Source organism: Leptodactylus fuscus, chromosome 7 (assembly GCF_031893055.1).
Source record: "Leptodactylus fuscus isolate aLepFus1 chromosome 7, aLepFus1.hap2, whole genome shotgun sequence".
Classification (NCBI taxonomy): domain Eukaryota; kingdom Metazoa; phylum Chordata; class Amphibia; order Anura; family Leptodactylidae; genus Leptodactylus; species Leptodactylus fuscus.
Window position 1 is genome coordinate 102,719,110 of NC_134271.1, and position 14,190 is coordinate 102,733,299.

General features: G+C 41.7%; 1 protein-coding gene across 5 annotated transcripts in view; it reads left to right on the top strand.

The window, feature by feature from the left end:
• The window catches only part of INF2 (inverted formin 2), a 58,258-nt gene that overhangs the window by 32,994 nt on the left and 11,074 nt on the right, over nt 1-14,190 (top strand). For 3 of the 5 annotated variants that reach the window (XM_075282633.1, XM_075282635.1, XM_075282634.1), the window contains exons 5-16: nt 2,365-2,398; nt 7,747-7,888; nt 9,227-9,368; nt 9,465-10,259; nt 10,373-10,515; nt 10,590-10,651; nt 11,153-11,255; nt 11,697-11,782; nt 12,136-12,236; nt 12,325-12,395; nt 13,749-13,856; nt 13,967-14,037. In XM_075282633.1, coding sequence (XP_075138734.1) covers nt 2,365-2,398; nt 7,747-7,888; nt 9,227-9,368; nt 9,465-10,259; nt 10,373-10,515; nt 10,590-10,651; nt 11,153-11,255; nt 11,697-11,782; nt 12,136-12,236; nt 12,325-12,395; nt 13,749-13,856; nt 13,967-14,037 — 1,858 coding nt within the window. The other 2 variants (XM_075282636.1, XM_075282638.1) reach the window with 2 other exon arrangements.

Below are 14,190 nucleotides of genomic sequence, written 5' to 3' on the forward strand. Positions count from 1 at the left end.
GATCTCCATTAATCAGATTACTGCCACAGCACCTGACAAAGCAGCCCAGCACAAGATCCCACTCCCTGAGCTCCAGCAGCCTGGATAAACAGCTACAGATCGGGTCTGTAAAATAAAGCAACTTGTTACATTCTATATCTTCAGAATTAAAAAAAGCGAAAAATAAGTTTAAACTGTATGATGTCCTATTACACCTTCAATGATGGAACGGATCGGGGCTCAGTTCATCCACTTTAAAACAAACCCCCCCATCTGCAATCTGTAACCTGGCTCCAGGTGTGTGAGGGTCATGGGCTGAGAGAGGCAGATCATAGCATGGTGGGTTGTGTAATGTCTGCATTCTGCCTGGGACTTGTTTGAGGCCTCTGTCATTTGTATGTCATGAGTGTTTTGCTCCTAAGGTTGATGCTGCCTCCGGATGACTTCTGGTCAAAGTAAGTTCTGACTATATTATGTATACATGCATCGGTCAGTGACGAACACATTTTGCATCTAAAAGGATTATTGTATTGATAAAAGTATTCCATGATTGTTTCTTATGGTTTATAGGGGGTTACGTGATGTGTCACTATATGGTTAGTTATATTTGCCATTCAGGACTGTAAGAAAGCTGGGTAATATATCATAACACTAAAGGGGTTATCTAGTTTATAAAAAAAATATTGTACAAATTTCTTAAATAAACAATTTACTAATGTGCCTGAAGTTTAAATTTGGCGCTGTTTTACATTTGTGACCACATCTGTGATGTTTCATCTGCACACTCAGTACCCCTCCCTGCGAGCAATGAGGCCAGCAAACATAATGCCACTGCTCCAAGAAGAAAAGCTAAGGGCAAGAGGCTTTGCCATTGACGTCACAGGGGAGCAGAGAGCAAAACACAGTAGGTACTGTGGGTGAGCACTGCCTCCATGATATAGGTCTGGGTGTCTGTGGAAATAAGATTGGGAGGAGAAAGAGGCAGTAGGTATAACACTGTAGGGACTGATACTGAGCTTCAACTGAAACCTCACAGATATGGTCACTTGACATTAATGTAAAAGTGCAAAATTTAAATATGTATTAGTGGTTTATATTTAATAATTCTGTTATTTGGACAATATATTTTTTTGTAAACTGGATATCCACTTTAAGGTTAGCCATGGAGTCCCCAGAAAAGAGAGAGCCTACCTGAACTTTAATCATGTCAGTCCATATCCATTTGTATTACACAGCCATCCATAGAACATCATGTCAGTAAAATAAAACCATCTTACTACTATCCGCCCCCTCTGTATCACGCACAAACATTCTTAGCAGAGTGGCTTATTGTATGTCCTATTGGCATCCAGAGCTCTGTATAACATACCCCACCAGACCCCTTACCAGTATGCCCAATATATGATACAGCCCCTACTATCACTCATCATGAGGGTAGTGGTTACCATATATTTAGTCTGAAGTGCTCCCTGCTTAAAGGGTTTCAGACAAAGGTTACTGTTTTGTATAAGAAAATGTTCTACAATTTTCCAATATAATTTAATCCTTATTGTTTTCTAGATCTGCTTGCTGTCTTTCATTCTCCTTTCTTTGGATAAAAATCAGTACATGACCATGGACTGTATATCACATCACATGATCATGTACTGATTTGTATGCACTGCCAATAAGCAGAATGAATGATAGCAAGCAGAGATCTAGAAAACTTTGCAGAACTGATACAGTAAAGTATAATGGAAAATTGTGTAACTTTTCATTGTAGAAACAATAACATTTGTGTCTCAGTATTTGTCTGAAACTAAACATCCCCTTTAAGCTGGTATTAGATTGGCCATGATGCCACTTTTGGACAAACCATTAGTCACCCAAATAGCTAAAGTGTATGTCCAGCTTTAGTATATGTCCCTGCCTCTACAGTCCATCGTTCATCTCACATATATCATTCCCCGTCAATGAAGCGTTACATTATATCGCGTCCACTCGTCCTGTATTATTGCTTCCTCTCATTGCTGTGAAGTAAACAGTCATTGAGTTGAAGAGACTCTTGAGACCGGAGTAAACAGATGTTTCCTTTTCTAAGTTTGCAGGCAAATCTTAGTAGTAGTATAGTATCAGACATGTATAACATGCATCCCTTTCAATCTTACAAAATCAATATTAGGTGACTACCCTTCCCCAAGGCAGATCATGTCAATGCCACAGTGCCCCCATATTGTGTGCGGTATATTCTGTGTATGACCTTTGATGATATACAATCATGCATCTGGCTGGTTAATATGTGCAACAGCATTTGTTTTCCTACATGAGGACTAATAGGTTTTGGAGCCAATGTATAGCATATTATAGTATAAAACCATAATAATATTCATGTCTTATGTTTTTCAGGTCTTCAGCTACTGGATGTGTTAACAAAATTAAGGTAAACAAAATTGTGTTCAAACAACTTTATAAGAGGGAAGAATTGTATTATAAACCATGACTTTGGATATGGGATGTCCCTCACTCCTACCTAAAACCACCCAAACTACGGTAAATAATGACTTTGGAATAAATGCACAAAACACTTTATTTTGGTTGTAAAAATGGTCACAGCTTTATTAAACTCACAGAAGTAAAATAATGACAGAAGGAGTCAGGTGAAGTGCTAGACCATTGGGATTCACGAATACTGTGAGATCCCCAGCTGTCTGACATACAGCACCCGGCCAGACAGAAATAAATAAATAAAGGGGGGCAGCACGCTCCGGCTTGCAATTCTAGCAGAGCCAGTACACTTTAAGGGCACCAACGACCCTGTGCTTAACCACTGTGCCCGCCTCTGGATGACGTTACTATTACGACATCCTTCAGGCTGGCCATTTCTAAAGCTCAGCCTGTTCACCACCATGAGGTTTAACCTCCTCTATTAGTTAAAATAAGTCTACAATAACTTGCCTGCAACTTCCACCTGACTCCTCAACCGCAAAAGTAAAGCTGTGACAGTTTATCAATGGACCATGTGACACGTAATACTTTATTACACACGACTGACTAAATAATGGCAAACCCCCGACTCACAAAGAGTCATCCTACAGCACTCAGGAGAGGAAAAAACCCCTGTGGAGGAAACCTCTAGGGAACCATGGCTGGAGGACTGCCCTTCCCTTGGGCCTAGAAGGATAATGCCCAACAATAACTCATCAGTCATCTCATAATTGAATATATAGAGCCAAATACACAATTACAGTAACAAATAAATGATACAATAATACATTAGATAGGAAAATGTGAAAAAATAAATAAAAATAAAAAACAAGTATAACATAGTGATGCAAAGAGGGCGGGAAATGCTTCATCCAGGTCTTGTGATGAGAAAGAGGATGAAGATGGGTGAGACAGGAAGTGACATCTATTCCTAACTCCTCCCTCCCTACAGTAACACACTAAGCACCATACACTAAAGCAAAACATACACAGATATATACTCCTACTACAGATATATACTCCTACACAGAACATACAGATATACACTCCTACAGCAGAACATACACAGATATATACTCCTACAGCTGTATATACACTAAAGCTGAATATACACCGATATATTCTTAAAGCTGACCCAGTCTGTATAAATCTACTCAACTACTGCACAAAGAAGAAACTGCAGGAGTTATTGGTTCCCCCATCCCAAAGTCATGTCCCCCTTTGCTGATGGCTCCGGGGGTGTCTTGACTTTGGATATGGGATGTCCCTCACTCCTACCTAAAACCACCCAAACTACGGTAAATAATGACTTTGGAATAAATGCACAAAACACTTTATTTTGGTTGTAAAAATGGTCACAGCTTTATTAAACTCACAGAAGTAAAATAATGACAGAAGGAGTCAGGTGAAGTGCTAGACCATTGGGATTCACGAATACTGTGAGATCCCCAGCTGTCTGACATACAGCACCCGGCCAGACAGAAATAAATAAATAAAGGGGGGCAGCACGCTCCGGCTTGCAATTCTAGCAGAGCCAGTACACTTTAAGGGCACCAACGACCCTGTGCTTAACCACTGTGCCCGCCTCTGGATGACGTTACTATTACGACATCCTTCAGGCTGGCCATTTCTAAAGCTCAGCCTGTTCACCACCATGAGGTTTAACCTCCTCTATTAGTTAAAATAAGTCTACAATAACTTGCCTGCAACTTCCACCTGACTCCTCAACCGCAAAAGTAAAGCTGTGACAGTTTATCAATGGACCATGTGACACGTAATACTTTATTACACACGACTGACTAAATAATGGCAAACCCCCGACTCACAAAGAGTCATCCTACAGCACTCAGGAGAGGAAAAAACCCCTGTGGAGGAAACCTCTAGGGAACCATGGCTGGAGGACTGCCCTTCCCTTGGGCCTAGAAGGATAATGCCCAACAATAACTCATCAGTCATCTCATAATTGAATATATAGAGCCAAATACACAATTACAGTAACAAATAAATGATACAATAATACATTAGATAGGAAAATGTGAAAAAATAAATAAAAATAAAAAACAAGTATAACATAGTGATGCAAAGAGGGCGGGAAATGCTTCATCCAGGTCTTGTGATGAGAAAGAGGATGAAGATGGGTGAGACAGGAAGTGACATCTATTCCTAACTCCTCCCTCCCTACAGTAACACACTAAGCACCATACACTAAAGCAAAACATACACAGATATATACTCCTACTACAGATATATACTCCTACACAGAACATACAGATATACACTCCTACAGCAGAACATACACAGATATATACTCCTACAGCTGTATATACACTAAAGCTGAATATACACCGATATATTCTTAAAGCTGACCCAGTCTGTATAAATCTACTCAACTACTGCACAAAGAAGAAACTGCAGGAGTTATTGGTTCCCCCATCCCAAAGTCATGTCCCCCTTTGCTGATGGCTCCGGGGGTGTCTTGACTTTGGATATGGGATGTCCCTCACTCCTACCTAAAACCACCCAAACTACGGTAAATAATGACTTTGGAATAAATGCACAAAACACTTTATTTTGGTTGTAAAAATGGTCACAGCTTTATTAAACTCACAGAAGTAAAATAATGACAGAAGGAGTCAGGTGAAGTGCTAGACCATTGGGATTCACGAATACTGTGAGATCCCCAGCTGTCTGACATACAGCACCCGGCCAGACAGAAATAAATAAATAAAGGGGGGCAGCACGCTCCGGCTTGCAATTCTAGCAGAGCCAGTACACTTTAAGGGCACCAACGACCCTGTGCTTAACCACTGTGCCCGCCTCTGGATGACGTTACTATTACGACATCCTTCAGGCTGGCCATTTCTAAAGCTCAGCCTGTTCACCACCATGAGGTTTAACCTCCTCTATTAGTTAAAATAAGTCTACAATAACTTGCCTGCAACTTCCACCTGACTCCTCAACCTCCACAGAAGAGGCCATTTGACACCTTAAATGGACTCGACCGCCACCAAACTGAGTAGGAATGCACTAGCCTCTAGAAACCTTACATACTACAAGTCCCCATACTACCTGCCCGACAATACCAAGCTATGAATGTGGCTGAAAATGCAACAAAAGTGATCTGGCTGTAGTCAGAAACTAGTAAAGAGAAATAGACTATAACACTGAAATTGCCATAAATCAGTATACATGGGCATACCGCCCTACCACAAACATGTAATTGCCAACCATATATGCACAGAAGTACCTACTTCCCACTTATGAGGTGTGAGGTTCCACTTATGGTGGTAACTGTATACACATGATACAGATGTATATACCATGTACAAGATAACACCTCTTCAAGGAATACCTCTCCCACTAAAAACTAGAACTGTCGATTTACATACATTGGCAACCCTATACTCACTGACACTGCAAGGAAAGACATAGAGAGTATAAAGAAGGGAAGAGAGAAGTACTTGTGGTGCTGCGACTTCTCCAGATACTACAGCAACCCCAGGGCACTTACTGGAGTGAAATAACCCTCCATTGTTGTTTGATGGGTCACAACCACATTAACAGCAAAACAAGCCATTGAATGATGCTTAGCATGATGAGAAGAAGCCCATGATCCGCTTGAGATACCGTAGTCTCTGAAGGCAGTAAGAAGGCTGTAATGTCATCTCTCAATCATTTTCAGAGCACTTGATGACCTTTACCCTTAGCCGCATGCACCGACCCAAGGGCACCAAGACTGAAAGTAGAAGCTGAAATTTTCGTCTTTGCTGGACATGGAACAGCACCATGCTGATGCTGCCCGTTCCGCAAGGAAGGGGGGGGGGGCATAGGCCTATATAACTCCTGCACACAGGATGCTGATGGCTCCGGGGGTGTCTTTACCTGCTGGAGTTAACCCCAGCAAATAACTGGCTCTATTTACTGACTAATTCCCTCCCAGGGGGCCACATGTATCTCATTTTATGTCACAGGGGCCCCTGGAGGGAAGAATGGAGGTGGCTGTGAGCAGGAATAGGGATAGGTAAGTAAGGGCTCGTTCACATCTGCAGTACTGTACTCCGTTCTGCAGGTTTCTGTTTCCTGCACAAAACAGGGGCAGGAGACAGAAACCTGCCGGCATGTTTCAATCACATTCATTTGAATGGGCTTGAAAAGTCTCCAGCTGTGTGCGCCAGTGAGCGTTTTATGCGCTCCGCGGCAAAACTTTTTATTTTTTTTAAAGCGGACACAGAGTCGGACATTCAGTACTCTGTGTCCGGTTTTTAAAAAAAAACGGTTTCGCCACGGAGCACACAAAACGCTCACCGGCACTCACGGCCGTGCGGAAACCTGAAAACGGAGTTCAGGCGCTGGTGTGAACCCAGCGTAAGTCCGCGGGGTCTTTTGGTCAGAATCTGCGTCAAAATCCTGACCAAAAAAACCACCTCCCATTGAAATCAATGGGTACCGATCATTTCCTTTTTCCGCGAGCGGTTTGTTCTCGCTCGCCAACAAAAGAAGCAACATGCCTTTTCTTAAGGCAGATTCCGCGGCCAATTCAGATGCGAACGTCCGCCTGTAGACACTCCCTCCTGACTAGGCCTATTAATTTGGGCCTAATCCTGAGCGGAATGCTGCGACTGGATGCCGGTACACTGCACCGGCATCAAGTTGTGGATACCTGTTTTTTTTTTGGTCCGGAATCTGTGGCGGCCTCCGCGTCAAATTCCAGACCAAAGAACCCCATCTAAACTCTGCCTAAAAGCTTCCTATATATATTTCCCTTTCCATTTGTAGCCATTCTTGGCTTTGGTTTAAAAAAAACGCAACAAAATCTGCAACAAAAAAAGTCACAACATGAGCCAGAGTAGAGGAATGACTCGTGTTTTGTCACACCCAGCCTTCCTAGGACAGGCTGGTATATAACACTACATGGCTTGCAGCAGAGAGTTGGTCAGCCAAAGGGTAAAGATGCCATTGCATTCTGAGCCATTTTCAATTTTATTTCTAAGGCCCCATGCACACCACTGAGTTTGCAGTGCAAAGTACACAAAGTGATTTCTGAATCATTCTGTGATGCGGTCACCTCTATGAGGGTTTCCGATCCATTCTATTCGGATGACACAGAGCAGGATAGGACCTGCTCTATATTCCTGAGTGTAGGCCGATATATTTAGGGTGCTGTATCTAATGCTTGTATGATCAGCATGCTGCATTAACAGCATAGCCCGCCATGGTCCCTATTACATCTGTATGATTTCTTTATCATATTCATTGAACACTATGTCACAACAACTTTGTTTTTTGATTTTTTTTTTGGTTAAGGGATCTGGAGGATGAAGACTTATTAGTTCAAGCCTCCGTTTTTGAGGAAGCAAAGTCAGAGGACGATGAAGATCTTCTTAAGATTTATGGAGGGATTGATATGAATAACCATCAAGAGGTTTTCACAACACTCTTCAATAAAGTATGTGTACTCTACTGTGTAGTGAAGGATATTTTACTGAAAGACTCAGGAGTCTTGAAATCTGATGTCTTTTGATGGACCCTCTTTAGCTTCTTACCAACAAGGCAGGGTGACAAGGATCACTATGGTTGTTCAAGTAGCATAGTGATGTCCATGTCCATGTGTGGGAGGGGGGGGGGCTACATTTTAAACATACCTTTGGCCATAGTTTTAATAAGATGACACCTTGTCCCTGGTTCCCCAGGCCCTGCTCCTTCTATCTCCGTTGCAGCCCTTCCTTTCCCTCTTGCTGCCCCCAGTCTGTCTTGTCCGTCCCCCGCCCCTCGTGTTTCTTCTATGTCTTGTGTTCCCTGGTCTTTTTTTTTTCCCCCCTATCTTGTCTTTCCTCTTTTTTTGTTTTTGTTTTGTCTTGTGCATTGTGTTATTTCTTTAGTATTTCTTGTTTTTTCTATGACTACGTTATGCTGTGTTTAACGGCCCTGTTTGGGCCTAGCTTTTACTCTGTGGGCAGGTAGCCCTTTCTGTTATGTCAAGTTTTTTTTTGTTTTTTTTTCCTGTTGAAAAACTTCATGAAAGTCCGCTTAGGGAACGTTCGCACTGCCATCGGTGTCCGACAGCTAGTGTCCGCTGCTAATGTCTGTTCAAAATCTTGTGCGGACATTAGCTTCGGACACTAGCTTTGTCTGTGACATTTTGCATTGATTTAAATGGACATCGGGTGCGTTCTTTTACTGTCCGTGGGTGTCCTTAACTGTCCGTTCCCAAAGATGTCCGACTTTTCAAGCGGACAGCAAAACCCGACATGTAGCTAATGTCCGTGCAAGATTTTGAACGGACATTAGCAGCGGACACTAGCTGTCGAACACCGACGGCAGTGTGAACGCTCCCTAACACTTAATAAGATGAAACCTGTAGAAATTGATCACATGTCATGGCATGTGGCATGGCATGGCATGGTCTCCTGGTGTTCCATGCACATAAAATAAACTAAAGCAGCAAACAACATTTCCATATCAGATGTCAGCGTAGGACATATATATATATATTAGAAAATCTAAAGTTCCATGAAGATTTAGTTCCATGAATCTCTTAGGAGATGGATTCTTCTGTTGTATCTGCCGTTGGGGTTTGTTTGACTGGCATATGGTTGGAGGGAGATAGAACATTGGCATTATAATAAATGAAATAAACAAATATAAAATGATATAATAATATGAGAAACATTTACAATTTATATGTTTTCATGGTCAATTGTCCAAAGGAAGGACTCAATATCATAAAACTCTTTTGATTATGCATCAGTTCATGTATTTACCAGTATTCTTTGGTATTTTGCAGGTGAGTTGTTCACCATTATCTGTCCAGCTACTCTCCATTTTGCAAGGTCTTCTACACTTTGATGTTTCACATCCTTCCAGCCCATTACTCTGGGAAGCCTTGGAATTCCTGGTGAACAGAGCTGTATTGCTTGCAGATGACTGTACGTAACCTTTAAAACTCATTGTGAATTATTTTTTTTACTAGCACTACATTGTATAGTTTATCTAATTACATTTTTCTTTATTCCTGTGAACAGGCAAGAGTAACAACCTTGAGGAGGTCATGGATAGACTTTTAGCTAACAAGAAACACAGTACACAAAAGACCAAAGTTCAAAATGTTGAGAAAGTACACAAAAGTATACAAACAACAGACAAACTGAAAGATGAGGCTTGTAAGGAAGTTTCATCTAGTCATAAGGCAGCTGAATCGTCAAAATCTTTCAAGGAGACTTCACCAGCTCATTTATCTGAAAACCCTCCCCCTCCTCCTCCATTACCCGGGAATCAGTCTATACCGTCACCCCCTCCACCACCTCCTCTTCCATCCATAGGGGGATCACCCCCACCACCACCTCCTCTTCCAGGCATGGGAGAATTTCCATCTCCACCTCCTCCCCTTCCGGGTGCTTTGGCATCACCACCTCCACCACCACCGCCTCCCCTTCCTGGTATGGGGGTATTGCCTCCACCACCACTTCCTGGAAAGGGTGGTTTCCCTCCTCCACCTCCTCCTCTTCCAGGCATGGGTGGTCTACCACCTCCACCTCCTCCTCTTCCAGGCATGGGTGGTCTACCACCTCCTCCTCTTCCAGGCATGGGTGGTCTACCACCTCCACCTCCTCCTCTTCCAGGCATGGGTGGCCCACCTCCACCACCGCTTCCTCCAGGAATGATACCACCACCTCCAGGAGGCTTTGGTGAAGAAATTGTTGTTACACACATGAGTTATTCTTTGGGTTTCGCAAGACCACCCTGCATCAAAGTCAATAAGCCCTCAATAAAAATGAAAAAACTGAACTGGCAGAAACTGCCTTCAAACGTTGCAAAAGGTATATCCTCTGTATGTTTTTATGTCAGATATATATATATAATCTTCAGGAGGTTCATTATTTGTTATACCCAACTATATCAAGTGTCTCAATCTCGCATATTTCCTTTTAAGATGGTCATTCTATGTGGGCTTCTGTAAGCACCATTGAAGAAACTCCAGAACCCAACTATTCTAGCATCGAGCAGCTCTTCTGTTTTCCACAAGCTACAGTCAAAGACAAAGCTGCCACGCCAGTAAAGAAACCACCAAAAGAGGTGCAGTACCACCATCCTTGAAGTACCAGAATTAGATCTTGTTTAGATTTCTTATGTTTATTTTCTTTTTCCAGATTTCATTTTTGGATCCTAAAAAGAACCTTAACTTGAACATATTTTTAAAGCAGTTTAAATGGTGAGTCCTAATTGATAGGAAACTTGCACCTTGGTTAAGGGGGTTCCTGAGTGTCCCAAAAGGACATCTGCCATATAAAACTCCAGCTTTAAAAATGACACACTGTAGGTAGATTCCATGTCATAGATTTGCATTTGGTCTACGAGCCTCTGTTCCTGCATTGTCCTTGAGTACAGAGTCTTAATCTGAGAATCAGTGACTTGCCATATTCTGCTGGGTTACACATATACATATTTTTGACCATCAGATAAATCTTGACATGTTCACACGCCAATAATTTGACTATAAGACCAATTCTCATCCTTTTTACGTGCTATGATCTTCCTAAAACAAAACCTCCCTATTGTCCATATGGCGTTGTCTTTTGCTTAAACCTTAAGTTGCACCCAAGACAAGCTGATTTTCTTGTAATCTTTTCTTGGTTGGTTCTGAGCATTTTACGTGTTTCATGTTAGATATGTTTAATTATGTGTCCTGTTAATTTTTTTTTTTTAATTATAGTTCCAATGAAGAAGTAATTGGAATGATAGAAAAAGGGGATCGCTCCAAGTTTGATATTGAAGTTTTAAAACAATTCCTAAAACTGCTTCCGGAAAAACACGAGGTTAGGACAATCATTTATTATCTATTATATTATATTGCTGAAACATCCATATTAACTTGATCGCAGATTAACAGATTTTCATGTAACTTGTCAAATGGTTTGTTGTATACCAGCAGTCAATAATAGTTGTTTTCGGGTATGTCTGTGGGGCAGGTTACATATAGGAATTGCAACCCTGAAAACATGGACTCCAATGGACCAGACTACTTGCATAAGGAAAGAATTAGCAGTTTATAAGTTCTGTTCCCTTAGGACCTTTGTCATTTTCTAGTTATGGTTTTGTTCCATAACTGGCAGTGGCCTAGCTATATCTGACCTTACACGGGGCGATACACTAAATGACAGACTATGGACTGCCTGGATCTCTCATGTCACCTGTATATTCATTCCACTACCCATGCTTGTAAATGTGTATACATGGACTGTTCTTTTTTATTTTAGGTGGAAAATCTAAAGGCTTTCCAAGAAGATAAGTCCAAACTATCAAATGCCGATCAGTTTTATTTGTTGCTTCTTGGCGTTTCCAAGTGAGTAGTTAAGTAGTTTTTTCATGTGCAATTGGTTAAATGCTTCCTAAAATACAGATGGCCAATGAATATTACCCTGGACACCATCATATTGCCCTATTGGGCAGTAGGACTCATAAGTTGCAGCTTATTTACAATTTTTTATTATTGAGAGTGGATCTCCCCTTTTAAATTTTACTTCCGATTTTAACAATATTTAGTCAGTTTACATACATCATATAGAAAGCACAAATGGGTTAATTGCCCTTTGTCCACCATAATTTAGGGTTATTTGGGGAGGGGGGTGGCACTTATTTCTAATGTATTGCACCTAAATATGCAACTTTATTCAGCATATCCAATTCTGTTTGAAGCTATCAGCTCCGGATCGAGTGCATGCTGGCTTGTGAAGAATGTAATCTTCTGCTGGAAATGCTGCAACCAAAGGCGAATGTTGTCAGCAATGCTTGTGATGGTAATTGTGTGTTTGTGGTGTTTTTCAGCTACGTACCTTGGTATAGCATTACATAGCTGATCATTTTGGATTACTTTGTTTCTTCCAGATATTCTTGCCAGCAGCAGGCTTCCGGTCTTCTGTCAACTTGTCTTGAAAGTTGGGAACTTTCTAAACTATGTAGGTATCAAACATACAGTATTTTTGGTGTTACTAGAGGTACAGTAGTGAACCTTTTGTCATTGCCATAATTATTCCCTATCCTGTAGTACTTCAGTTAGGCTACATGCACATGACCATAGTGGTGTTTACTGATCTGCAAAGAACATATCAGTATGTCCTGGAGGGCTGTGCGGCCCTCAAAAGACATGCCACCCCACACCATTACTGACCCACTGCCAAACCGGTCATGCTGAAGCATTTTGCAGGCAGCAGATCACTCTCCACGGCATCTCCAGACTCTGTCTCACGTGCTCAGTGTGAACACAGGGCATCAGTGGAGAAGTTGCCAATCCTGGTGTTCTGTGGCAAATGCCAAGCGTCCTGCCCTTATACTATCCTCATGGAGTTGGTTTCTAACCTTTTTTGCAGACACATGCACATTTGTGGCCTGCTGGAGGTTATTTTGCAGGGCTCTGGCAGGGCTCCTCCTGTTCCTCCTTGCACAAAGGTGGAGGTAGCGGTCCAGCTGCTGGGTTATTGACCTCCTACGGCCCCCTCCACATCTTCTGGTGTACTGGCCTGTCTCCTGGTAGCGCCTCCAGCCTCTGGAGACTATATTAACAGACACAGCAAACCTTCTTACCACAGCTCGCATTGATGTGCCATCCTAGATGAGCTGCACTACATGAGCCACTTGTGTGGGTTGTAGAGTCCGTCTCATGCTACCACGGGTGTGAAATAACAACCAACATTCAAAAAATCAGCCAGAAAGCATTGGTACTGAGATGTGGTCTGGGGTCCCCACCTGCAGAACCCTCCTTTATTGAGTGCGTCTCGGTAATTGCCAATAATTTACATCTGTTGTCTATTCCATTTGCACAATAGCATGTGATTGTCAATCAGTCTTGCTTAGAATTTTGTGTTGCTTAAGTGTGCCCTTTATTTTTTTTTGAGCAGTGTCTGTAGTGCAAATGCGGCCAAGAATAGGACATGCTTTATCGTTTGCGGTCCTTGTATATGACACGAACATGTGGCTGCAATAACTATGGCCGTGTGTATGGGCCCATAGAAATTAATAGGTCTGTTCTTCTAACTGCAGCTATGGATAAAAACTATGGTCGTGTGGATTGGGCCTTAGAGTTTAGCATATAAACCTATTACATATGCTATTTAATATCTTCATTTGCATGGGCTCTATGTAAAGTGACCCTCCAGACTCCCCCTAATTAAAGCTAATCTCTCTCCGCATAACATGTCATTTACTTGATATTTTCTTAGCACTTGAGGTTTAGTAATCTCTGATTATGAAAAAATGGACAAATCTGGAAAGAATCCAGTTATTTAAAAACAATGCTTTATTTTTTTGTCTAGGGAAGTCACACCGGAAATGCCAATGGCTTTAAGATAAGCACCTTACTGAAGCTGACTGAGACAAAGGCCAACCAAACTCGCATTACTCTACTACATCATATCCTAGAGGTAAGCCTTCATACAATATGGATTAGACATGTGGGTATGTATTTGTATATATACAGAATATAAACGCACAAGATATTTTATGTACATAAAATGCAACTTTTTTACTCTAGGAAATTGAAGGCCATTATACAGATCTCCTTGAACTTCCAAATGACCTTAAGAATGTATCCGTAGCTGCTGGGTAAGGAGTTTGCTGACTTTGCTTCTAAGTTATGACCATGTGCACATCAAAAGGCAGCAACATCCTGCAGGGTCCATGTGTCTGAACAGAAGCATGTGCCGACTGAAGGGAGAAAAAAAAAGTACAAAAAAAGTGACTATTTATGGCTTGTCT